General features: G+C 51.2%; 1 protein-coding gene across 1 annotated transcript in view; it reads left to right on the top strand.

Annotated features, from left to right (window-relative positions):
• The window catches only part of Flt4 (FMS-like tyrosine kinase 4), a 43061-nt gene extending 17410 nt beyond the window's left edge, over positions 1 to 25651 (top strand). Inside the window, exons 8-30 of the mRNA NM_008029.3 lie at positions 32 to 149; positions 3181 to 3335; positions 3425 to 3587; positions 4891 to 5017; positions 6055 to 6163; positions 6898 to 7260; positions 7561 to 7707; positions 7805 to 7936; positions 8086 to 8192; positions 8514 to 8649; positions 9138 to 9242; positions 9571 to 9684; positions 9895 to 9983; positions 10114 to 10264; positions 10698 to 10792; positions 11174 to 11296; positions 13094 to 13205; positions 15133 to 15232; positions 16347 to 16452; positions 17196 to 17344; positions 18803 to 18923; positions 20859 to 20944; positions 23797 to 25651. Of these exons, the coding sequence (NP_032055.1) occupies positions 32 to 149; positions 3181 to 3335; positions 3425 to 3587; positions 4891 to 5017; positions 6055 to 6163; positions 6898 to 7260; positions 7561 to 7707; positions 7805 to 7936; positions 8086 to 8192; positions 8514 to 8649; positions 9138 to 9242; positions 9571 to 9684; positions 9895 to 9983; positions 10114 to 10264; positions 10698 to 10792; positions 11174 to 11296; positions 13094 to 13205; positions 15133 to 15232; positions 16347 to 16452; positions 17196 to 17344; positions 18803 to 18923; positions 20859 to 20944; positions 23797 to 23995 (3107 nt within the window). The 3' untranslated portion in view covers positions 23996 to 25651. The remainder of the gene's footprint in view (positions 1 to 31; positions 150 to 3180; positions 3336 to 3424; positions 3588 to 4890; positions 5018 to 6054; positions 6164 to 6897; positions 7261 to 7560; positions 7708 to 7804; positions 7937 to 8085; positions 8193 to 8513; positions 8650 to 9137; positions 9243 to 9570; positions 9685 to 9894; positions 9984 to 10113; positions 10265 to 10697; positions 10793 to 11173; positions 11297 to 13093; positions 13206 to 15132; positions 15233 to 16346; positions 16453 to 17195; positions 17345 to 18802; positions 18924 to 20858; positions 20945 to 23796) is intronic.
• Positions 25652 to 26848: the final 1197 nt, after the last annotated feature.

The following is a 26848-nucleotide window of genomic DNA, read 5'->3' on the forward strand; positions in this document are numbered from 1 at the left end:
CAAGTTTACACTCATGCCTCCTGTTTGGCAGAAAAGCCCTTCATCAGTGTCGAGTGGCTCAAAGGACCTGTCCTGGAGGCCACAGCCGGTGACGAGCTGGTGAAGCTACCCGTGAAGCTGGCAGCTTATCCCCCACCGGAGTTCCAATGGTAACAGCCTCCCCTTGCTACCCCACCAGGCTTAACCCAAGGACTGGCCAGGGCATGAAAAGGACAGGATCCTTCCCCATCAGATCAGTAGCCCTGAATCTCAAAAGAGGATTTAATCCTTGCCCATCAGCGCCTCCATACCCTAAACCCAGGTGGGACCCTCCCTAAATCCAGCCCCTAAAGGGAATGCATGCAGATACTCAGAAGAAGCTCAGCCCAGGAGCAGCTAAACTGCAAAATGTTTTAAACACCAGATCCGGTGTGCGGGGTGTGATTGGCAGTATGGGGTTTTATATTCCTGCTTCTTACATCCCCTCAGACTCAGCAAGGCTCTGCTAGCTGGATCTCCATGCAGGGAACAAACTCAGGGCCTGCTCTGCAGTGGCTAGTTCTCTGGGCTCCCTTCTTGGAAGAGTTCTTCTCTGAGGACCTTCTGACCCACAAATCTGAGATAGCATAAGACTGATAAGCCTGGCTCTGAGCTATCTGGTAGTGAGAGGCCTGTAGGAGACCTGAGAGTTGGCCTTTCCCTACAGGGTATGCCCAGAGCACAGAGGGACCCTCGGTGATATACCTTCTGTATTGAGTACAAAGCCTCAATCCTCCATTACACCCTGAGCCACCCACTTGATTCAGTCCTCCTGCAGCTTCCGTCTACCTTGTACAGATAAGAAAATGGGCCAGAAGAGGGACAAGCATTCCCACCTGAGCCCCAGGTCTCCTGGCAGGAATTCCTGCTTTGTCTCTTCCTGTCAAACCCAGGGTAGCCCTGCCCTTCCAAGCTTGAGGCACCTCACACCTGGTAGAAAGGCTCCGGTGCAGGACAAACAGAAGCGCCAAAGGTCTTCAGCCAGGACCCACTGGCCATAGGCTGGAAGCTGGCTTCTGTGAAGGCTCAGTTATTAATTAGTCTGTGGCTCCCTAAATCCTGCCATAGCTTTGAGCCATAGAGCACTACGTGGCATAGAATAGAGCCCTAGAGGGAAGGTCCTAAATTCACTGATGAAGCTAGCATAATTACAACTCTTAGAGTCACAGAGTCCCCTGACCTCTGAGGCCAGCAGGACTGAGTCTGCTCTCAGCACAGTTTTCCACAGGAACATATCTACCTTCTCTGACCCTTCTCTTCCCTCTTAGCTATTGTCTTCCTCTCTGCAGTGTGCAGCTGTCCCAGCACGCATGTGTTCATCACCGTCTCACAGGTGACCACTGTTTAGATGGCACCGTGTTAGGATTACACTAAGTCAATGAGTGGACAGCCAGCCAGGCTGGGTCTTTGGTCCGGTGTGCCCAGCAAAGTGAAGGCACTATTTCAGTGAGCCTTTGCAATTCCTGCAGTTGTCAAATAAAGACACTGAGGCATAGGAGAATTTTTAACCTAAGAGATGTCCCTTTTCAGGGCCACAGAGTCCTAGCTTAGCCTATTCAGAGGGGAGGGGCCTAGAAGCCCAGGACTCAGGCTGCAGAAACAGTCCAGGGTATGAGGCATTTGCTCACACTTGCAGCAGAGACCTAGAGTGACCACACATGCCCAGTGGGGTATTGTGTAAACAGGATATGGCAGTGAGTTGTCCCTGTCCTCACTGAAGCTCACAGCTCAGTGAGAGGATCGTCAACCAATTTGTACAAAACCCAGTGTGCCAGATAGGAGTGTAGGTCCTGGTTTGATCTGAAGGAAGGAAGGAAGGAAGGAAGGAAGGAAGGAAGGAAGGAAGGAAGGAAGGAAGGAAGGAAGGAAGGGAGGGAGGGAGGGAGGGAGGGAGGGAGGAAGAAAGGAAGGAAGGAAGAAGGAATGGAGGAAAAGAGAGGGAGGAAGGGAGGGGGTCAGGCACTGGAACATGGCAGGCAGGGACAGATGACAACCTTCTTGAAGAGCCAATACTCCAGCTGCAGTGCAGGAAGGAGAGAGCCATGCAAATTGTCATCTACAGAAAGAGCATCCCAACTAGGGTGACAGTAAGACAGTAAGCCCTGTGAGAAGGTCCAGGTCTGGAGAACTCACTGGAGCTTCCCGAGGCAGGTGTCCGAGAAGCAAGCAATTAGCACTCCATGGGCTCAGCTGTTGCTATTCCTTCCCTCATCAGTATACACTGAGAAAGAAGACAGGGCCCACCGAGGGTGGTGAAGTCAGTCTCTGATGCTAAAGCTCAGAGGTGTGGAAGAACTTCATGGACGAACTGGGAAGCTGCCTTCCTAGTCCCTAGGCCAAGTTCATAGAAAAGAGTGGAGCTGCCCTAAGCAGAGACTGGTAGGGAGGGGAGTGTCAAAGGATTTAGGGGTAAGTCTGGAAGTGCCACTGAAGATCTCATGATGGGCCTCAAGGCCAGTGACATTGCTGAGCTGGCCACATAAGTCAGCCCAGTACAGAGCTTTTGTCTGCCTTTCCTCAGACCAGGGACTCTGTCCATCCCATACTCCTGCTGCCCTTCTTGGTCTAGCACAGGAGAGGCCTCTTGCTCTAGTCTGATCTGTCAAGAGAGGCCACATGGCCTTCTCTTCCCACCTCCAGCAGTATGTGTGGCCCTTCATATTAGTGTTTTCTGCAGCCACGGGGCCAATGAACCTTAGATGGAAAAATAGCCTCTAAAATGTATCTGGACCTTTTGTTTCTATGACAGCCCCTGAGCATGTCAAGATCACAACCTTCTATGAAACAATGTATTAGTACCATAAGTCATCTAAAGATGGTTTACAGTATATAGAGAGGTGTGGTAGCTTATGTGAAAAGTCTGTGTTACTTTATAGGAGAGACTTGAGCACTGGGTATTTGGGATTCTATTTGCCTTGGTTCCTTTATTTTTAATTAGCATGCAAAGTGATGCATATTAATTTAATTAGCATGCAGAGGATTTATTATGGCATCCTCAAACAAAATTTGTTCTTGTTGATGCCATCCGGTATCTTAGATCGATCATTAAAGATTCTGGTGACCAACAGGAAACCGAGAACTACTCCCACTGGAGGGCCTGCAAATGCAAGCCCAGAGCTAGCATTTGGTCCCCACAGTTTCTGAATTCCCTTCCTCTGCCAGGTACAAGGACAGAAAGGCAGTGACTGGGCGCCACAATCCCCATGCTCTGGTGCTCAAAGAGGTGACCGAGGCCAGCGCAGGGGTCTACACTCTCGCCCTGTGGAACTCTGCAGCTGGTCTGAGGCAAAACATCAGTCTGGAGCTGGTGGTGAATGGTATAGCCCCGAAGGACAGGGGAAGGGATGAGACCCAGGTTGGGGTAGCGAGAGGAGCCAGCTGACTGGCCGTTTGCTTTATGCCACAGTGCCTCCTCACATCCACGAAAAGGAAGCCTCTTCACCCAGCATCTACTCCCGCCACAGTCGCCAGACCCTCACCTGCACCGCCTATGGAGTACCCCAACCCCTCAGTGTCCAGTGGCACTGGAGGCCCTGGACACCCTGCAAGACGTTTGCCCAGCGCAGCCTGTAAGTATGTCCCCACCACATCCCATTCTCCTCTACACACAAGATCTTAGCTCAATCACGGCATCCCTTTATAGGTGAGGAATCAGGACCAGAGAAGGGAGACAAATTTCCCAAGCTCAAAGCTGTAAGCAACAAAGCCTGCCCAAATGAGGCATGCTCCTTGCACCAAGCTCAGGGTCAAAATGGCTAGTGGAGCTGGGTAGGTGAGGTGGCACGTGCAAACACTTGGGAGGTGGAGACAGCGGTGTCAGGAACTGAAGATCATCCTTGGTTACATAGTGAACTCAAAGCCAGCATAATAAAAAGAGGAGGAGGAGGAGGAAAAGGAGAAGAAGAAGAAGGAGGAGGAGGAGGAGGAGGAGGAGAAGGAACAGGAGGAGGAGGAGGAGGAGGAGGAGGAGGAGGAGGAGAAGAAGAAGAAGAAGAAGAAGAAGAAGAAGAAGAAGAAGAAGAAGAAGAAGAAGAAGAAGACAGAAGACAGAAGACAGAAGACAGAAGACAGAAGTACCTGGATGAATTCATTCACAAGGAACAGGAGAGAAAGAGGAGGATGTCCCATGAGCAGAAACTTTGAAGGCATTACAGAACCGGTTTGCCAATCAGTGAAAGATTCTGTGGTCCTGTGCTAGGGGATGAACAGAAGCCAGGAACCCAGGCAGGAAAGGAGTCTAGCCCCACCTGCTGGCCCAGGGGCTGTGGCTCCAGAGCAATCAGTGGGGGAGGTTCAGGAGAAGTAGCCTGTAAACCTGAGACAGTCTGAAGCATTCAAGGCTCTTAAGGGACTCTTGTGAAACACATGGCCTTCAGCTCACACTGGTACCTCGACGTTTGCCCCTTCCAGTGGTCTACCATTATGTTCTGGGCCAAATGACTGAGTCCTGGGATGTCCCCTCCCCACTCTTCAGATAGAGGCAGACAACATCTTGTCTAGCCCCATGCCAGCAGAAGACAGAAGCACTGAACATGCCTAGAAGAAAAGAGAGGGAGAAGAGGCTAGGATGGGGTCCATGGGGCAGAGTGGTGGTTGACTTATGGTCCTCTTGGAAGTTGGATGAGCACATCCAAGGTGGACTTTGCAGGAAGGACACATGGCAGATGTAAGACAGAACAGTGCCCGTGTAAAGCTGCAACAATGTTCTATCCCCTCATTGTCCTTATTCCCAGACCTGGGGGGTGTTTCTTACCCACTGTGGAATGAGACAACATCTGAGGATAACAACAGTGTGACCCCTACACCTCACCCCTGCTTAGGTCTTCCCTTCCTTATTCCTGACCTGCCCTTGTCCCTTCTCATCCCTGGCAGCCGGAGGCGGCAGCAGCGGGATGGCATGCCACAGTGCCGAGACTGGAAGGAGGTGACCACTCAGGATGCTGTGAACCCCATCGAGAGTCTGGACAGCTGGACGGAGTTTGTGGAGGGGAAGAATAAGGTACAGACCCAGGTCCAGACAAGCTGAAGCAAGCAGAGTAGAGAATGAGCTCCACCTCTTGCTTTCAATGAGTTTGCACCTGCCCTGAAGAGCTCTGGGAACCACAGCTGACACGCAGGTGACTTCCCTGCCATCACTGGACCTCAGCTCTCCTGCCTGCATGTGAGCCAGGCCTTCCCAGACAAGGCATCTGAGATCCAGGAGAACCCAGCCACCCACAAGTCCCAAGGCTGGGAGGGGATGGGGCTGGGGGCTGACTAGGTCTTCATAGAAGGCTGGTGAGCTGCTGACCAGGAGGGGGAGGGGGACTGAACAAAGGCACCCACTTCCTACAGTCACTTCCTGTTTTCCTACACACCTCCAGAGCCTCTTCCTGTTCCAGGCCCCGCCAGGAAGTGCCCGGCTTGGGATGGGGGTGGGGGTCTTTGGATGATAGGCAGGGCCTATGGACCTCTCTCCTCCCCTATTTTTCAAACTTCCTAGTCCCTGAGAGCAGGATTTTCCTAGAATATTGGTATACCTCCATACACATATGTGTACACACCTCCTCCAGTACCCTGGACCTTGAAAAAGAGTTATATGCCTTCAGACTAATGTGGGCACATCACAAAGACCTTGAACAGTGACCAGCTACTGACCTTAAGTCACAATTCAGAAGTAGCTGGCCCTGATGTGACTCATTACAGTCTGGCTTCTAACCCTCACTTAGACAGGTCCAGTTGCCAAACTGGCTTCTGACCCTTCAACATGGCTACAGTCTGAGACATGGCACAGATAAGTTCCCCTGGTCTTGCCTATGGACATTTTCCAGCCTCAGTTACAACCTAGGCCAGCTGCCTATACATTTTTTCTTGGCTTTTCTGAGGTGCTGCCTCTCTACTGCCAAAGACCTTTCCTCATTGTTCTGGACAGTCTCTAGACTTTGGTCATTGCCAACACAAACCTCAGTTTCCCCATTACTAGTGAGCACAATAGCCTCTTTGAAGAAGAGGGTCCAGGTTTTATACAATGGAGCCTTATGCCTCTGTTCTGGGTAGACGGTGAGCAAGCTGGTGATCCAGGATGCCAATGTGTCAGCCATGTACAAGTGTGTGGTCGTCAACAAAGTGGGCCAGGATGAGAGACTCATCTACTTCTATGTGACCAGTGAGTAACCAGACTGTCCCTGGGGCACACCACTTGACCTAGGGTGCCAGAAATGAGCTTACTGGATTTGTGGTGATCGTGGGAGCACCCAGCCCATGGAACAACCACCACCATGCCACTTCAACATAGAATGGAAGAGATAAATTAGGGATTCTCAGCCTATAGACTGACACCCGTTCTCAATTTAGAGTCTCTTGTTTCGTGTGTGCATGTTCCCATCATATACTCAGATTTTCAGATGGCTTAGTAACCTCTAGAAAGTCAGGGGTCACAGGAGAAGACACTTACGGGGTTCAGGACTATGAATGAAGTCACCTGAAAGGGCAGGGTGGAAATCGAGAGAATGGCGCTGGCAAAGGCTAATTAAATTATTCCAAGGAAAAGCCAGGGTCAGGGTGTGGTCAGTAGCAAAAGAGGACGAGGACACACACACACACACACACACACACACACCTGAGTCTGGTGATAAGAGCTCCAGGACCTGGGTTGCAGGAAGCATGTGGACAGCTCCCTGCTTGTGGTGTAGCTTGGAGAGTGGGAAAGCAACACAAGAAGAGCTGAAGCCCAGGGATAAGACTAGCTTGTATCAGAGAGAGAAACGGGGGAGGGGGTGAGTTATAGACAACGTGAAAACCTGGCTACACGTTATGTACACCCTTGGTTGAGAACTAAATGGTGAAGAGGGAGACCCACAAGCAGAGACAGTGTCACTCGGGTTCCTCTCCCCTTCTCAGCCATCCCGGACGGTTTCAGTATCGAGTCGGAGCCTTCTGAGGATCCCTTAGAAGGCCAGTCCGTGCGCCTCAGCTGCCGGGCGGACAACTACACGTACGAACATCTGCGCTGGTACCGGCTCAACCTCTCCACACTGCACGATGCTCAAGGGAACCCCCTATTGCTGGACTGCAAAAACGTGCACCTGTTTGCCACGCCCCTAGAGGCCAACCTAGAGGAGGCAGAGCCCGGGGCCCGCCACGCCACCCTCAGTTTGAATATCCCCCGAGTGGCGCCCGAGGACGAGGGTGACTACGTGTGTGAAGTGCAGGATAGGCGCAGCCAGGACAAGCACTGCCACAAGAAGTACCTGTCCGTGCAGGGTGAGGTGGGCGTGGCAAGCCGGAGAGGGCGGGACCACGTTTCTCAGCCTTCGTAGCTTCTACCTTTGAACGGGAGGTCAAATCCCAAGCCTGGGTCTTCAGAAGCACCCCTGTGGCCCAGCCTAGCCGTAGAAGTCGTTTGCATGCTCAGTCCCCCTAATCTTTCAGCGCCATGCCACCCGTCTCACCCTTGCATTCGCCGCTGCACCTATCCCTACTTGAAGCCCCTCGCTGCCCCATCCCAAGGTACCCTCTTGGTTTCTGCGCCTTCATGTAGTTCCTTCTCTACCCCTGCCCCAGCCCTGGAAGCTCCTCGGCTCACGCAGAACTTGACCGACCTCCTGGTGAACGTGAGTGACTCCCTGGAGATGCGATGCCCGGTGGCTGGAGCGCATGTGCCCAGTATTGTGTGGTACAAAGATGAAAGGCTCCTGGAGAAAGAGTCGGGTAGGGAAAGTTGCCTTAGGTGATAGACCGGAGGTCTGCAAAGCCGATGACCCTATACCAACCTGTGCGTGTGTGTTCTTCATCCTACCTTTTGCAGGAATCGACCTGGCAGACTCCAATCAGAGGCTGAGCATCCAGCGCGTGCGCGAGGAGGACGCAGGTCGTTATCTGTGCAGCGTGTGCAATGCCAAGGGCTGCGTAAACTCCTCTGCCAGCGTGGCAGTGGAAGGTGCGTCCCTGCCTGGCTCTGTTCAACCCACCTCACACACCCAATTGGTGCTTTCCTGTGATCATTTTATAACGCAGTTCCTAAGCACGAGGGGCACTTCCTTTTGCGTACATTTTCCCCTCTCATGTACCCACTGTCTACCCGCCCAGGCTCTGAAGATAAAGGCAGCATGGAGATTGTGATACTCATTGGCACTGGCGTCATCGCAGTTTTCTTCTGGGTCCTCCTCCTGCTCATCTTCTGTAACATGAAAAGGGTGAGGGTCCTCCTCCTCCCCCCCCCCCCCCGGCCCCGGGCAGAGGTTCTCTCCAGTGCCAAATCGGGCTTCCTGTGTCCCCATCGCTTCTCAAACCAGCCAACCCTTAAGATTCCCATCCTGGTTCACCTATCAACTTCCTGCCTTAGGAATCCTCCCCGTTCTCCCATGTTTGACTCCAAATGGAGCATAAGTTTTCTGTTGGCCTGCCCCCATCCTTGACTGAGAACCCAGAAGCAAGGGCCATTTGTCCTAGGCAAAATATATCCAAGCCACAGTGATATGTCCAAATCAATGAGTTGTCTCCACCCTCACCCCCAGCCTGCCCATGCAGACATCAAGACGGGCTACCTGTCCATCATCATGGACCCCGGGGAGGTGCCTTTGGAGGAGCAGTGTGAATACCTGTCCTATGACGCCAGCCAGTGGGAGTTCCCCAGGGAAAGGTTGCACCTCGGTGAGGCCAGCACCCAGCTTGCCCCACCCAGCATTCACTGCCTGGCAGAGCGGCCACAGGGTCAGGCTGAAGTAACAGAGGTCCTTCCATACCCAGAACTTGTGCCACAGGATGGCCCTCCTGGTCCCCACCTGGCCTGACCAGTTCCAGCTGGGCCAGCATCCCCAGAACCACAGCCAGGACTCCCAGTTCCCAGGCCCCCGAGGTCATTTCCTGCTGCTCTGAGCAGGGTGGACCTGTCCCACCTGACTGGAGAGGATGCTGGGGCCTTCCTGTATGCCTCTCCTCTCCGTTCTCCAGTTTTCCCTCTCGAAGACTCCACTCCCTATCCCCTTCCTGTTTGGCAGAAGAGGCTTCCATTTTCCTCCTGCCCCAAGCTCTTTGGGACAGGTCACCCCTGCTGTTCACCCGTCTCCATCCTCACTCCCCAGCCACCACCACCACCACCCCCCTACAGCTCACCTAGAACTGGTCCCCTGCTTCCACAGGGAGAGTCCTAGGCCACGGGGCTTTTGGGAAGGTGGTGGAAGCCTCAGCTTTTGGCATCAATAAAGGCAGCAGCTGTGACACCGTGGCTGTGAAGATGCTGAAAGGTATGGAGCTCACAGGTGCTGTGCAGCCAGGGGAGGGCCATGTGCTCTGGGGGAGACTGACTCAAGAGCAAGAAGGGAAACGCTCAGAGCAAGAATCCCCGCCACGGTTGATCGGAAAGGCATTAGGAATCAGACCCAAGCCTCTACCCGAAGCCTCTGGCTCTGTAGGGTTAGCAGCACATGCTAGGGACTCAGTGCAGCGTGCAACCCCAGCACCAGCTCTGAGCATGCAGTTGCTAAGTCAGTGAGTGTCTCAGGAGTGTTGAGCAGATTGGGAAAAATTCCAGGACCTGTTTGGCATTGTGCTATGCCCCTGTGTCTCCTCCAGAGGGCGCTACTGCCAGCGAGCACCGTGCCCTGATGTCGGAGCTCAAGATCCTAATTCACATCGGCAACCATCTCAACGTGGTCAACCTCCTAGGGGCGTGCACCAAGCCCAACGGTATGGAAATGAGATGCCCTGAGGAAAGGACTAGGCAGTAGGCTTTGGCACGCTCACTAAGAATGGGAGGAGCCATGTGGATCCTAGGGTGTGCCTACATTGGAACCTGGCAGGGAGTAGAAAGGATAGACCACAGAGGTAGAGGCGCCTTGCCTATGCGCAACTGGCATCACCAAGTGAGTGCCTGACTTCTGCTCCGTGGTGCCCTAGGCCCTCTCATGGTGATCGTGGAGTTTTGCAAATACGGCAACCTCTCCAACTTCTTGCGTGTCAAGCGGGACACGTTCAACCCCTACGCGGTAAGTGCGTACCCCAGCCTGTTGCAAGAGCCCAGTTAGAGAATGGGTGGGCACCAGGTTGGCTGGAATGGAGATCCAAGGTGCCGCTAGGGTGGTCACCTTGGGCTAGCTCCTCACTTTGCTTTGACAGGAGAAGTCTCCGGAGCAACGCAGGCGCTTCCGCGCCATGGTAGAAGGCGCCAAAGCTGATAGGAGGAGACCTGGAAGCAGCGACAGGGCCCTGTTCACGCGGTTCCTGATGGGCAAAGGAAGTGCACGGCGAGCCCCACTTGTCCAAGAAGGTAAGAACCTGGCTTCCGCTTGCCAGTGCATGTCTGGCCCAGGAAAGTCTCTCGATTGGCTTTACCCAGGGATAACCTAGCCTGAGGCCCTCGGTGCCAGGGCTTCTATGGGAGAATTGTAATGCACTCTCCTTCAGGAGAGGAAGACACCCCAGGGGGTAGGAAATGAAATTCATCTTGGGTATCACAGGATAAACAGCAATGTATTGCAGACAGGGTTGGGGAGGAGTACAGAGCCAGATAGCAGGTGCAAAAGTGGGTGCCCCGGAGAGCATGGAGGTAGCAGGTATAACGAGGGCACGTAGTGTCTGGGGGTTCAGGGGCCTGGCCGGGAGAGCTATGGTCAGGATTGAGTTCACAAATGTTAAAATTTGGAGCTGAGATGGAAGATGAACTCTGGCAGAGCCTCCTGAGTTCCCCTCCTTCTGTGCAGCTGAGGACCTATGGCTGAGCCCACTGACCATGGAAGACCTTGTATGCTACAGCTTCCAAGTTGCCCGGGGAATGGAGTTCCTGGCTTCCCGCAAGGTAGGTCCCTTGACCCCACCAGGACCTTTTCAGAGGAGAAGGGTACACCTCCCTTGCCATAGATATGCACAGTTGTAATTTTACTCCACAGTGACCTTAGTATCAATTCAAATCTGTCCCATTTTGGAGGAAACTCAGCCCAAAGTGAGGAATTCCCTGCCCCACATCTCCACACTAAGAAGTGACCATCGAATCAGTCTGGCTGAGTCCCTAACTCGCTGCACTGTCCTCAATTTCCTGTGTCCTCCACTAATCTCTCTCCAAATGAGCAGGATGCAGGCAGGGGAGGGTATACCCTAGGGGACCTCAGAGCTGTAGGCTAAGATGCCACCCTGGAGGTTGAAGCTAAACTCATTGCCACCTCCCTCTTTCCACCTCTAGTGCATTCACAGAGACCTGGCTGCTCGGAACATCCTACTGTCAGAAAGTGACATAGTGAAGATCTGCGACTTTGGCCTCGCTCGGGACATCTACAAAGACCCCGACTATGTCCGAAAGGGCAGTGTGAGTGCAGGCCATGTGACACAGTGGACTCAGGGTGGATGGGGAGAGTGAGACCACAGGAAAACTGTCCTCTGGGCAGCACTGGCTCAAGGTGACAGGAACCTTTGGTCTGCCAGGATACATGCCCAGCTGCTGGGGGACCCACTGTTCTTAGGAGCTCAGCAAGTGTGCTGCTTACATGTCTTATTACTGTGATGAGACACCTGACAGAATGAGCATACAGTACACCATGGCATAGATGGCACAGTGTCTAGAACAGGAGGGTGCAGCTCACAGGGTGCCTTAGTTAGGGGTTTACTGCTGTGAACAAACACCATGACCAAGGCAACTCTTTTTTTAAAATATTTTTTATTACATATTTTCCTCAATTACATTTCCAATACTATCCCAAAAGTCCCCCATACCCTCCCCCCCACTTCCCTACCCACCCATTCCCATTTTTTTGGCCCTGGCGTTCCCCTGTACTGGGGCATATACAGTTTGCATGTCCAATGGGCCTCTCTTTCCAGTGATGGCCGACTAGGCCATCTTTTGATACATATGCAGCTAGAGTCAAGAGCTCTGGGGTACTGGTTAGTTCATAATGTTGTTCCACCTATAGGGTTGCAGATCCGACCAAGGCAACTCTTATAAGGACAACATTTAATTGGGGCTGGCTTATAGGTTCTGAAGGTTCAGTCCATTATCATCAAGGCAGGAACATGGCAGCATCCAGCCAGTCATGGTGCAGAAGGAGCTGAGGATTCTACATCTTCATCTAAAGGCTGCTAGCAGAAGACTGACTTACAGGCAGCTAGGACAAGGGTATTAAAGCCCACACCCACAGTGACACACCTAATCCAACAAGTCTACACTTCCTAATAGTGCCACTCCTTGGGCCAAGCATATTCAAACCATCACATAGGGTGTCATCAGGAAGGAGACAATGATGAATGTTTCTACCCAGCTCAGCTTGGCTTCCATTTCTCAGTGTCTGCCTGGGTTCTCTCTCTCTCTCTCTTTTTTTTCTTCCTTCTGTTCAGCTTGGGATACATGGAATAGAACAGCCCACATTTAAGCTGGGTCTTCCCATCTCAATTAGCCTATTCTAGATAATCCTCCACAGACAGTGTCAGAGAGAAAATTCTCACAGTGAGTCCAGGGCAGTGTGATGACCACCTGGCCCAGAGTGGCCACGCTATAGAAAGCTTTTGTCCTTCATGTTGACTCAGAAGTGTGGGAGACAAATGCAGGAAGGGGGCAGGTATACACCCCCCCCAACAAGATTTCAAGAAAAGGAACTAGGAACACTGGGTTGGAGGCACTAGTCTGGAAGGGCTCTCAGATGAAACCACAAGGTGGAGGGAGACTGACGGTGGAAAAGCATCATTAAGAGCTTGAGGGAGGAGGAAGAAGAGAAGGGGAGGGAAGAGAAAAGGGAGAAGGGAAGGGAAGAAAAAGGGGTAGAGAGAGACAGAAAGAAGGAGACAGAGAAAAAAGAAAAGGGGAAAGGAGGAGGGAGGGAGAGAGGGGAGGACATGAAGATAACTGGGAACAAAAGATAGCTGTTGGAGAGAGAGAGAGAGATGAAAAGATAAAAGTATGAAAGGGGAAGAGAAAGGTAGAGGGGAGGAAGGAGGGAAGGGAGGGAAAAGGGAGAGGGAGAAAGAGAGGAAGCGGGGTGGGGAGAGAGAAAGGACAACTACAGGAAAGACATCTTCAATCTTCACAGAAGGAACCTAGGATTGTGGGTATCCTGGTGTCTGACCTTAGCCCTCTCTCCTCCACCACGGGACATATCTCTTTTTGCCCACCCAGGCCCGACTTCCTCTGAAATGGATGGCCCCCGAGAGCATCTTTGATAAGGTGTACACCACGCAGAGTGATGTGTGGTCCTTCGGCGTGCTGCTGTGGGAGATCTTCTCATTGGGTGAGTGAAGAGTGAGGTGCCCATCCAGGAGAGAAGAGGGGTCACTTGTCTCCAGAGGTTGATCACAAAACTATAGCTGTACATGGATCTATTAGCCCAGGGTCTTCTGAGGCAAGTGATGGGTCACAGAGAGCCCACCCACTCACCTGCTTCTGCCCAGCCTAGCCCAGGTAGCCAGAGAAACTTGCCTGCCAAAGGGGCTCTAATGGCCACACTTTGATGCTTAGCAGAACAGCCTCTTCACTCACCATGGTTCCAAAGAAAGTTCAGGACTCATTCAGTGTCTTAGACACCGCTCTATCGCTGTGAAGAGACACCACGGCCAAGGCAATTCTCATAAAGAAAAGCATTTAATTTGGGAGCTTGCTTACAGTTTTAGATGGTTAGTCCATTATTGTCATGGCAGAGAAAATAGCAAGGAGTACAGAGGTAGGCATGGCACTGGAGAAGTAGCTGAGAGCTATATCCTGATCTTTAGACAGCAAACAGAAAAAGACTGGGATCTGGTGTGGGCTTTTGAAACCTCAAAGGCTACCCTCAGTAACACACCCTCCAGCAAGGCCACACCTCTTAATCCTTTCAAATATATCCACTCTCTGGTCACCAAGCATTCTAGTACATGAGACTTTGGGGGGGAAGGGGGGTCATTCTCCTTCAGTCACACCTATTTATGCAAACTCCACATGGAAACTGACCACATGGAGGGTAGAAAAAGACAATGAACAAAACATAAATGTCACCAAGCAGCAGCCATGATAAGCAGTTAACTAAAAACAGTAGCAGAAAGATTCTAGATAGTACAGGGGACCCTGGTCTGCTGGGTGAGCTATGGGGCTGGGAGGGAGCTGGACCACATGAAGAGGGGTTAGAGTGCAGCTCAGTAGGCTTAGCATGCACTGGGGCATTCATTCTCGAGCAACACATCCATAAATAAATAATAGAGAGGCAGGGTAGAGCAGGTGGCCCAGGAGGAGCAAGGGGACACCAGGACAGTGGTCCTGCTAAGTTGGAAGTGGACAACTGAGAGCAGGGTGGTCAAGAGATGCAGAAGGAAAAAAAAAAGAGAGATGCAGAAGGAGTTTGATGAACAGGTTCTGTGAGGCTGCATACCCATCTCAGCAACTAGTCTCCCAAATGCACTCTGACTACATGGATGTGAGTGGTACCCTACCAGAACCTGGGGCTGGCATTTTCTTGGCTATTCTAAGATTGGTTGATTTATATATTTTATGTATGGGTGCTTTGCATGTACATCTGCGCACACCAGAAGACGACATCAGGCAGGTGTGAGTCGCCATGTGGGTGCTGGGAACTGAACTCAGGACCTTCAGAAGAGCAGTGAGTGCTCTTAACCACTGAGCCATCTCTTCCTCCCATTCTTGGCTGTTCTAGAAGCCAACAGTCCCTAGTGATTCTCCTATCTTTGCCCTGCTTGAATCTGGGGTTAAAGGCAAATGCCCAGCTTGTTACATAGATGTTGGGATCAGAATTCTGGTCCTCATGGTGACACAGCAAGTGTCCTTAACTGCTGAGGTATCTCTCCAGCCCCATCCATCCTTGTTTAATTAGATGAAGAATTAGAATAGAGGCAGGAGCTAGCCCAGCCCCTGGGTAGAGACACTGTACTAACTCTGGTAGCAATATACAAGTGAGGAAGGAGCTGGGCGTGGTGGTGCACGCCTTTTATCCCAGCACTCGGGAGGCAGAGGCAGGCAGATTTCTGAGTTCAAGGCCAGCCTGGTCTACAAAGTGAATTCCAGGACAGTCAGGACTATACAGAGAAACCCTGTCTCAAAAAAAAAAAAAAAAAAAAAAAACAAAAAACAAAAAACAAAAACAAAAAACCAAGTGAGGAAGGGACAAGACAGGCTGGGTTGGACAAAGGGCAGACTGCTCCCCACCCACCCCACCACCTTTCTTCCATCAGGGGCCTCTCCATACCCTGGGGTACAGATCAATGAGGAGTTCTGCCAGCGGCTGAAGGATGGCACTCGAATGAGAGCCCCGGAACTGGCCACTCCTGCCATGTGAGTCTCCTGGCTGGCCACTCAGTTGTTGGGCACCAGGCACCGAGAGAGAACTATGCAGTAACGGGTAATGGAGAGGGTTGGTGCCAATCAAGAGATGGAATGCAGAAAGAGAAATCTACATGCACAGAGGAAGACCTCGGGGTGGGCATGGGGGCACTCAGTGGAAGAGGGTCATGAAGTTGTGGGGCAGGAGGTGGAATTCAAGCCCTGGAAAGAGAGCAGGCAGGCAAGAGATAGCACTTGGGTCTAACATATATAGTAGACACTGTGTCATTCCAACACGGATCCCACCCATTCATCCACTAACATGCCCTCAATCCTGGACCTCACAGCTGTGCCATCCCCTGTAAGTCCAGAGCCCATAAAGCAGGCCAGGCCTCTGCCCTGGAGGAGACATACAGATGGTAGTCACATAATGAGATGGGACACAGACACCCTGGGGGCACCTGAAAAGCACTAGAAAGTCAGATGATCAGGGGAAGAGAGGACATTGAGGCGACACTCGAGGGGACTGAAGATAGCTAGAGGATGATGGGGGACAGGCAGAAGGACAGCCAGTGTTAAAAATGAAGTGGAGACAACAGAACAAACATGAGGGACAGAAGTCTGAGTCCTTTTTTTTTGCGTTCCTATAACATACTGGACACAGGACACTTTATAAGGGAAGGAATGTTTATTTAGCTCAGTTCTGAGAGTTCAAGAGCAGACATCCCTCTCTATCACTCAGCTCTGGTGACGGCCTCCTGTCTGCATTGCAGTCTGGCAGATGGCATTGTGCTAAGAGCCCTTGAAAGGGACAGATCACATAGTAAGCAGGAAGCAAGGGAATTGTATACAACAGCCCACTCTCTGGAGAGCCAACCCCTAGAGACCAGCATTAATCCATTCATAAGCCCCCTTGACCCTGCAGCGGGCACCATCTCTGAAAGGTCCATCACCTCCATAGTGGCCAACCACTCTAGGATCAAGCTCCCATCACATGAACCTTAGGGGACACACTGACTATCCCAACTGCCATAGTGATCTAGGAGATGCAGGAGTGATGGGGTCGGCTGGTGGGAGGGTCATGGTGCCCTCAGACTACAGGTCGACAGCCATCTGCATCCCACAGACGCCACATCATGCAGAGTTGCTGGTCTGGAGACCCTAAAGCAAGACCTGCTTTCTCTGACCTAGTGGAGATCCTGGGGGACCTGCTTCAGGGCGGAGGCTGGCAGGTGAGCACCATCTTTGTCCTGTTCTGATACAACCCATGGCCTTATCCTGGGTCCCTGCCTTATCTATCTTCCCAAACTCCTCTAAGCCCTGGTCACCTGTCAGCTACCAAGGAAAGGTCACACATCTCTGGGCCTAGGCCTATCCTCCCATTGCCCACAGCTCCAACTCAGTCAACATGAAGCTGGGCAAACACCATCAGCATCTGTTCTAGTATCCATACTGATAGTCAGAGGTCATCTTTGTCCACAAGGAGCCCTAGGCTGCTTCACACCGAGCCTGCAAGGCAACGCTGTCCCAAACATGGTGGCAGTGTATCCCTTTACGTCCTAGCACCTGCTGAGCACCAAAACAATGAACCTGTATATCCTCCATGTCTCCCTTCCCAGAGGTACTTGCTCAGGGTAGCAGCTTGGGGCTGGTACCTCATGCTCTTGAACCTGGATGTCCAGCTGAGGCCCATCCTGTCCCTCTTGCCTGGACCTGGAAGGGCTGTTGGGGGAACTAAACAAGGCTAACCCAGCAGGCATTTAGCAAACTCCATGCTTGGCCTGCTATGAGCATTAAAGTGTGTCATGGCCCAGCATGGCCCCACCTATTCCTCAGAGTACACAATCACACACACACAACCCACCCTGACCCTCTGGCAGAGGTCAGGACCACAGTAGTCTTGGGTGCAGCATTAAGACTCCTGACGGATTGGAGGTAGTCCCTGACCCCTGGAAACGTCTCCCACTCCTGCCAGGAGGAGGAAGAGGAGCGCATGGCCCTGCACAGCTCTCAGAGCTCCGAGGAGGATGGCTTCATGCAGGCATCCACCACAGCTCTACATATCACCGAAGCAGACGCTGATGATAGTCCACCCAGCATGCATTGCCACAGCCTGGCAGCCAGGTCAGTCTCCCTCTCCCCAGAGTCTGGGAATGGGTCTGATGGTGACAGCAACTTAAACATGGGATATTTTATGAGTCCTTAAGGAAAAGCAACTTACAGTGACTTAAGAGATCTCTTCCCAGGAGCATTTTAGTCCACTGCTGTAACAAAAGACCTGGGGCTGAGTACTTTATCAAGAAAAGAGGTCCATGAAGTTCACATCAGTGGAGTTTCACAAACATGGTGCCATCATTTGCTTATCTCTGAGGAGAGTTTCCTGGCTGACAGTATCATGACAACAGAAATACATGAAGAATAAAGGCTGGTTCACACCGAGTCTGCAAGGCAATGCTATCCCAAACTTGATAGCAGTGAATCCCTTTACGTCCTAGCACCTGCTGAGCACCAAACATTGAACTTGTATATCCTCCATGTCTCCCTTCCCAGAACAGAAGCCAGAGGAATCCTGAGGCCCCTACCACTCTCCTTACATCTCAGGGTCCCAAGAGACCTTCATTGGTCCTTTCTGAGGTGATATTACATGCACTAGGCCCCACCTCAGTGCCCCCCACATGGGGGATGAAGATTCCAGCACATAGACCTTGGAGACACACTCTAGCCAAATCCAAACCAGCAACCAGCCTCCTCCAATTCTCTGTGCTTTCCACTTTCAAGAGAGCACCCACCTTGGCCACTCTCTCTTTGGAGACGCAAAGTAAAGTAGACTGTGTTTGGGCCAAGAATGCTCCCAGGGTGTGATTGATGTTTCAATTCCACAGCATGTCCTCAGGACCATGGCAAGGCCTAAGAGTAGTGCAGACCACATACACATTCGCCATATTCCAGAGTGAAATGGCCTATTTCTCAAAGTTTGAACCTAAGCGCTCTTACCCTTGGCAGCTTACATCACTAATATGTTGTACTGTCCATGTTTTCACAAACATGTCAGAGAAGCTGGGACTCGGGGACTCCTATCCTATATGCTCAGGGCAATGACATGTCTGGGGACAGAACAGCAAGCTGGTCCTTGCCAGGCTGTTTCTACCATGCACCCAACAACCTGTGCACAAACCATGCACACTGACGCTTGTGCACACACACACGTATATGTAGGCAGGCCAGTCAGTGGTTAATAGCGGGAAGATGGCCACCCTGAAGAGAAATACCTACCTCAGCTCCACACCACACTCAGCCTGGGGATGACTACTCCACTCTCCTTCCACCTCAGAGCTCTCTTGTGCAGGAGAGTCGATGCAGCACAGGGAGGGGCACGCCGAGGTCAGCTGAGCTGTGTGATGGACACCAAGGTGGGATCTGAGGACCAGTCCAGACCTTGGACCCAAGCCCCACCCACATCCTGCCTCTCACCGGAAGGCCATTCTCAGCGGGAGACGGGGGTCGGGGGGGGGGGGGAGAGAAACAGTCTGGGAGGTAGGGGCGGTGCTGAAGTCATGGGAACCTTCTGTGTCCTCCCTACAGATATTACAACTGTGTGTCCTTTCCTGGGCGCCTGGCCAGAGGCACTAAGACTCCAGGCTCTTCCAGGATGAAGACATTTGAAGAATTGCCCATGACCCCTACAACCTACAAAGCCTCCATGGTAAGAGAAGGAGAAGAGAAGAGGGATGTGCAGCTGAGATGAAGCCAAGGGGGGTTCAGAGGTGGGGGACGGCACCAAATATTCTCAACACAAGTAACAGGGAAGCAAGCAAGGCGTTTAAAGCATTCTATTTAATTTTTATTGCTGTGTAAATTGTACATATTAATGGATGCAATGATATTTCAAGACGTTTGTCTAGGGTGCACTAGTCCAGCCCCTCTTTATCCACCTCCTCTCCCTCTTCCCAGCCGACCTCTATTAATGGCTGTTCTGCCTCCAGGTCAGTCATATTTTTAGCTCCCTCATGAGAGCTCATGCTGTATTTCTCTTCCTGCTCATTTTAGTTAACGTAGCAAGCCTCCAAATCCTTCCATTCCCCTGCGAACAATGTTTTGTTCTTCTCTGGGGCTGACTAAAACCCCACTGTGTACACGAACCACATTCTCCCGTTCTGTCCTCTGTGGACGGCACCTAGGCTGGTGGGTGACTGCCTAGCGTAAGTCATACCACGAGATATGGGCACGAAGGGGTCTCCTGGGGAAAATCCTTGAAAATACTGAATCTAGGCAGCACCTCAAGTACTTTTGCATCCTGGTGGTCACTCAAAGCTATCCTCTCTCAGCTGCTGATCTCCCTGACCATTTTATCCCAGCTTTTTAGAGACCGTGGTTTGGTTGGTGGTAGTGGTGGTGGGTTTTTAGCAGTTTGGTTTTTTGGGTGGTTGGTTTGGTTTGGTTTGGTTTGGTTTGGTTTGGTTTGGTTTAGTTTGGTTTTTTGTTTTTTGTTTGTTTGGTTGGTTTTTTGTTTTGTTTTGTTTTGTTTTGTTTTTGTTGTTGTTGTTGTTTGAGACAGGGTTTTTCTGTGTAGCCCTGGATATCCTAGAACTCACAAGGAGCCACCTTTCTTCTGCCTCCCAAGTACTGGGATTGAAGGCATGAGCCACAGCTACCACCACTTCCTGGCTGAAACCAAGCTTTTTAAAGGGGGCAGGGTACTCGGGGGGCAGTGAGCCAGCTTAGTAGACAAGCTTGCACCCTTAGCTCATTCCTCAGAATCCACATGGTGGAAGGAGATAACTGACTCGCTCAAGTTGTTCTCCGACCTCCAGATACACACTGTGACATGTGTGTATATTTGTATATATGCATGTATATATGAACATTAAGGGGAAAGAGACAGAGAGACACAGAGACTGAGAGAGAGAGACAAAGAGACAGAGACAGACAGACAGACAGAGAGACAGGGAGAGACACAGAGACAGAGAGGGGGAGAGAGCACTTACACTGCATCAGTCAGCCTGAGCCACAGTTGCCCCTAGGGGTGGTGATTGCCACCACCAAGCCAGAGCACACAAGTGTCACTGAAAGCGGTTGCAGTATGGAGGACAAGAAGCTTGCAAGGATCCACTCAGCTGAGGGTACAGTGAAGCCCGGGAAGGCTCAGCAAGTGAGTCTGTTTGTATGATGACAAACATAAGTCTGAGCTTTGATGACACTGACTTCAGACCTAAGTCCATCCAGAAGGGGCCATGGATCCTGGACCCAGTCAGTGAGCTGTGGTCCAAGGAGGGTGGCTGATGAGGTCATCTGTGAGGGAGCCTTGAGCAGAATACAGATACCTAAGCTTATGTCTCCAGGACCAATGAAGACTCAGAATGAGCGCATGCCCGTTGCACTCCTGTCATGGGCCAGACACAGCTCCTCCCTTCCAGGCCCCCACCACTCAGGCCATAGTTTTTCCTTTCATGTCAGACGTGTGGCCCTCTCTGCACATTCTAATGGACTAGAAACCATTCACCGAACTCGGTTCCCATGGGTATGGGTATAAGGCCAGCAAGGCTCAGGTTCCTTGACACCTGACTAAGGCTGTGACGCAGCTGTCCTGCAGGAAAGCCTCATATGTGGTCCACAGGCTTGGCTGCTTCTCTCCCCACAGGATAACCAGACAGACAGCGGGATGGTGCTGGCCTCAGAAGAGTTTGAGGAGCTAGAAAGCAGGCATAGACCAGAAGGCAGCTTCAGGTAAGGGCCTCCGACAGTGGGCATGCCATCCTAGGGAGGGTCCTGAGTGGGGCCTATGGAAGCAGCTGAAGCCTCACAGTGCTCTGGCACTCTTTACACAAAAGATTTTGTGCCTTCCTATATTCTTTGTGTGGTCGAAGTCAGTAGTGTCTCTGAGACTCAAATCACTGCTCCAGAGAATCTGATGCCCTCTTCTGATCTTTATGGACACTTTACAGACACGGTACATGCATACATGCAAGCAAAACACTCGTGCGCATTAAATAAAAATCAATACATCTTCAGAGATGACATTAAGCCCAGTATGCCAATGAGAATAAAATAGAGAGAGAAACAAGCACTGCACCAAGAATCAGAAATCCAACAGCTCAGAATACAAGTGGGCAACATGAAAATACAAAATAATAACATGAGAGGTCGTGGAAGATAAATCCTCTTGAAAATGAAGGCCAGGGCACTCCAGGAACAGTCTAAATTGTCAGATGCATAACTGAGGGAATGAAAGGATCCAAATAAAGAGATAAAAGAATCTGGGGCGGGAGGGGGGTGCAGAGGAGGAGCAGAAGTGTGCTGTGCACAGAACAGGAGCCCCCTAGATTAAGTCAGCGTGAGTCAGGTCATATTTGTCTTAAACTCAGAAGCCAGAAATAAGCTTTCATTTTAAAGAAACAAATAAAAGAAGGCATGAATCTACAGACTAGAAGTGTGCCTAGGAGCTAGACAGACGTCTCAGCAGTTCAGAGTACAAACTGTTTCTCCAAAAGACCTGAGCTCTCTTCCCACACCCACATCTTCTGCTAACTCCAGCTCCAGGGACTCTAATGCCCTCTTTTGACCTCTGAAGGCAGACACACACACGTATAATGCATACATTAAACACACACGTGGTGAGATGGCTCAGTTAGTAAGAGTACCCGACTGCTCTTCCGAAGGTCCGGAGTTCAAATCCCAGCAACCACATGCTGGCTCACAACCATCCGTAACGAAATCTGACACCCTCTTCTGGAGTGTCTGAAGACAGCTACAGTGTACTTACATATAATAAATAAATAAATCTTTTAAAACACACACACACACATTTGAAGTTTTTAATTAAGAAAATTAAGTGTACCTAAGTAGATTGACCTAGAAGAGTAAAAATGCTGGGATATTTCCCATTAGGGCAATTTGGTTTTTAAGAAATAAATATTCTGGGGACAGGAGATGTCTTAGTAGATAAAAGCACTTGCTGGCAGGCCTGGGGGCCTGAGTTCCATCCTCAAGACTCACATGGAAGGAGAGAACCTCGGGTTGTCCTCTAAAATCCACCTCTCTCTCTCTCTCTCTCTCTCTCTCTCTCTCTCTCTCTCTCTCTCACACACACACACACACACACACACACACACACACACAACACACAAACACATGTACATGAGCACACTAAACAAACAAATATATAAACATGAAAAAGAAAAACAAAGTTACCAGTATCAGGATTTTCTTGATATGCTATGAAAAGCAATAAATCTCCATTTTATAAAAACCTTAAAGAAAATAAGAGATAAGAGTGGATGGTCAGGAGCAGGCAAGGGCTGGAGCCTGCAAGCCCTTATAGGCTCTAGTAAGAAGCTAGGTTGTTGTTTCTTTTAAATGCATATGTTGTGCATGTGCATGCATATGTATCGTGTGTGTGTGTGTGTGTGTGTGTGTGTGTGTGTGTGTGTGTGTGTGTGTTCACACGTGTGTGCATGCATACAAGAGCCAGAGTTGACATGAGGGGTCTTACTTGATCTCTCCACTTTACTTACTGAGGCTGTGTTTCTTGCTGAATCCGAAGCTTGCCAGTTCAGTCAGTCCAGCTACCTACCTAGCTGGCCCCAGGCATCCCATCTCTGCCTTCACACGCATTGAAATTGCAGGCTGGCCACCACAGCTGCCTGGCTTTTGCTTTCACATGTGTGCTAGGGATCCAAACCTGCTCCTCATCCTTGCACAGCAAGCATTTTATCTATTGAGCCATTCCCCTAGCCCCAAAGCTAGATTTTTCATCCCGAGAGTGATGGAAGACCCTTGGAGGGAGTGGAAGAGGAGGCCCTGATGTCCTATCTAACTAAAGGATCTCTTTGAAGCCTTCCAGAGAGAACGTGAAAGTTCTCAGAGCCGTGCCAGGAGGTTTGCCTATGAGTCCACAATGAGACTTACCCTGGAGGAGGGGCCTGGGAGAGACAGGTGTCAGTGGGGACAGTTTTCAGTTAGAATGGAGGTGGACTGGATATGATGGCTGAAGACAATCAGGGACCACAGTCACGTCATTGACTTGAGCTAGAGAGAACACAGATGCCTTTTGTTGAGATGGGCAAGACAGGGGTCTTGAGAGCCAGCTGCTTCCGAATGGGCAATGAGCAGAAAGGCTGTGCTACATCTTAGATGTTTTGTGGTGAGGTAAGAAGAAAGTGGCGGGAAAGTAAGGATCCTGGCGGGGAAGCAAGTATCAAATTTTCAAAGACAAACAGGACTTTTCATTAAGGACTCTACATCTCCAAGTAAGTGTCAGCAGGGGGCGCTATTCTCGGCTTTTCCTAAAACCCATCAGGAGATGCATCAGATTCATCTGCCCTGGGGCAAGTAGGTTCTCTTGGCCTAAGGAAGCAGGATTGAGGGGATGAAGTCAGCGTTTCCACAGCCCTGGGTCCAGGCTTTGGGCAGGAAAACTGCCACTGTCACATCAGATCGGTCTGCTGTGTCAAATCTGTCTTAGTCTCAAAGCCTCTGCGCTTGCGTCATGCTCTGTTTGCGTCTGGTGATTCCAATCAGACCCTGACCCAGGGCCACGCTCACTTTACTCATTAACACTATGCTCCGTGTCTTGGCAGCTGTAAAGGTCCTGGCCAGCACATGGATATTCCCAGAGGACACCCTGACCCCCAGGGGAGGCGGCGACGGCCCACTCAAGGGGCACAAGGAGGCAAGGTGTTTTATAACAACGAGTATGGGGAGGTCTCCCAGCCATGTACAGAAGGTGACTGCTGCCCGTCTGCTGGCTCCACCTTCTTCGCAGACAGCAGCTACTAAGGAACATGTGGCAAGGCCTCCTGCCCGTTGCTGCAACCGGCTCTGACAGCTGGGCTGGAGGCCCAGGTTGGGAATTCAACTCCTCTGACTCCAGCCCTGGAGGTGTTTTATGTCCCACCCCCACTACAGCCTCCATATCCAGGAAGAGTCAAACTCAGACAACGAGGGCTCCCTTGAACTCTGTACCGCTCCTGTACCCTTCCCTGGGCAGCCACCCTCACCCGCACATTCGATTGCCTTGTAGCTCAGCCTCCACAGATGCTGGCCCTGGAATAAGCACTCTGGCAGAGAATTCTTCTCCAGCACCTATTTTCATCGCTCTGGTGGGCGACAGGGTTCTCATAAGGAATACATATGTCTGAGAGTCACACGATGAATCAAGAAAGAGTTAGACCAGAGCCACCATGTCCTGGCCCCAAACCATCCTCTCCACACACACAGTCCCTCTACTTCCAACTGCTTCCTGCTTCCTTCTCCTGGCCCCGGAGGGCTGAAGAAAGATATTTTCTATCTCAAAGTCACAGAGGAGGAGTGGAGGAGGGGGAGGACTCCTCTGAGCATCTATCTAGCTCGTGGGTAGCTGTCTGTACACAATGACTAATCACAATGAGGCAACGCCTCTGCCCCTGAGTGTTGAGAAGAACCGTTTTTTTGTTTGTGTGTGTGTGTGTGTGTTGGTTTTTTTTTTTTTAATCAGAAGATCGGGCGCTGTTGTAAAGAATTTACTCATCAAAAGATCATCTGGAAAAGAAGCCCAATCAATAACTGTTCTAGATCCTAGTCCCCAATAACTGAAGGGCGGACATGACACAACATGCCAGTCACCACAGCTCTTCCCCCGCCCCCTCTCTCGAAGGCTCCCAGGCTCCACCGGCCTGGTCTAGAACCTAAGACACCAGCTGCTGTTCTGATCCCCCCTCACTGTGGGTCTTTCCTCTAGAGCCTGGATCTGATTGTCTGTGGATTCTGTCAAGGAAAGCTTCAGGGGCTGGTACAGAGGACCACATGGCTGGGGGCCACTCAGCCATCACCCCGTGTCCCCTTGGGGGCCCCTGCCTTCAGCTTACCCTATACTTTTACCTGACTTTAACACCTAAACAAATCAAACCTCTGTCCTGAACGATCCCTCCAGCCCAGCTCCTGCTGCCCCCCCCCCCCACCTCCGTCATGGCCAGAAGAAACCTTCATGAAGATTAGCCCTGATGATCCCTAGCCCCATCCCAAAAAGAACGCTTGCAGGACAGGCGACCATACAGCAAGCAGGGGCTTGCTCAGCAGACCCTCCCCACTAAGTGCATTGTTCTCCTATGATATGTTGAACCGCATGTATGACTGTAGTCCTCTTTGTCCCTGTGGAGCCCCCACCCCTATTCCTCCACATCTAACCTGTCTGTGGGATTGAGTGTCAAGCTCACCACTAGGAAGTAGAGACTGTTCTCTCAGAGGACCGAAGGCTGCAAATGGGGCTGCAGAGCCCTTCTCAAACCCTCCCTTACGTATCACCTGTCTGTGTCACCTCTCCTGACTTGTAACTACACACATACGAAATGTACTGGGGAAGAAAACGTGCTCTGCCCTTTTTGGCAGTGTTCTGAAATGAGCTAAGATATTTAACGAAAGATAATAATAAATTTGATGCCAGTCTTTGAGTTATAATGAATAGATTCTAAGTAAGCTGTCTCGAATTCTGACCTTAACCTTACAGCTCACAAAGCTTCTGGGCTCAAAGAAAACATGCTGTGGTCGTCGTGTCCCGTCCCCCCACCCCCACCCCCGCCCCCCACCCTCCGGGCAATCTGCTGCAGAGCCCAAGTCCCCATCTAACTCAGCTCACAATCCCCAAAACTGCCAGCAGGGGGCGCGGAAGAGACATCGGGATACCTGTTAATCTACTGAGTCTGTCTGCGCCAGCTTATTCCAAACACGCTCTCCTAATATTTGCTTTATAAAGTAAAGCGATGCCCTCTTGTCTCCCAACAAAGCCACACGATCACAAGCGGTGGTAGACACGGGAGCTCAGCTCCAGGCAAGTCCTCTGTACCAATTCTCTATGTCCTTTTCCAATAACATCGTGGAAGCAGGGCTAGTTACACCCCTGAGGTTGTCTCGAGGTCAGACTGTCCCAGGGGCCCAGGAGGGAAAGCCGCGATGGCCACTGGGAGACAGCAGCCCTGTCAGCTGGACAGACTGGAGGTGGACCTAAGCGCCCACGAACAGTCAGGCAGCATAGTCTATGGTCCATTCGCCCCAAGAGAACAGAAAAGAGCCCAACAAAGGCCCGCGAGAAGGTCACCACTTTGTTGGGCCAGCTGTACATTTTGGACCTGCCCCGTGATGCCTGTTGTCCCTCAAGTTTTCGACATTCTGGTGGGGAAGAGCCCCTCCCCGCAGAGGCAGCTGCCAGTGGTTGGGGGTGTCATCTTGTCTTGGCTTCTCTAATAAATCTAAATTTGAATAGAACAAAAATTCACATGAAATACAAACATCTTGACACTTAATGCTGTGTTAAGTGGCCACAGAATCAGTCCCAGGGCAGAAGCCTGTCCCCCGGCCCTGGATCTCCTCTCTCACTAACCGAAGAGCCATGACCAGGCTGGACTGTGAATTGCGCAAGACAGATAGCAGAAAGCAGTGGCCAGATGAGGTTCCCTGAAGCTGGGCAATCCTGGATGGATCCATGACCATCAGACCCTCAGTGTCTCTCCATTACTTGCCACCTAGAGAGCATTGGAGAAACCTGTGGTGTTGGGAGTAACCATATCATGGCTCCTGTCCCCACAAAATCATGCCCACAGTGGCACTAGCATGTCCCCCTCCCTGACTTTCCATTTTTGTTACATCTTGACATCAGCC

The sequence above is a fragment of the Mus musculus genome, chromosome 11 (assembly GCF_000001635.26).
Source record: "Mus musculus strain C57BL/6J chromosome 11, GRCm38.p6 C57BL/6J".
Classification (NCBI taxonomy): Eukaryota; Metazoa; Chordata; class Mammalia; order Rodentia; family Muridae; genus Mus; species Mus musculus.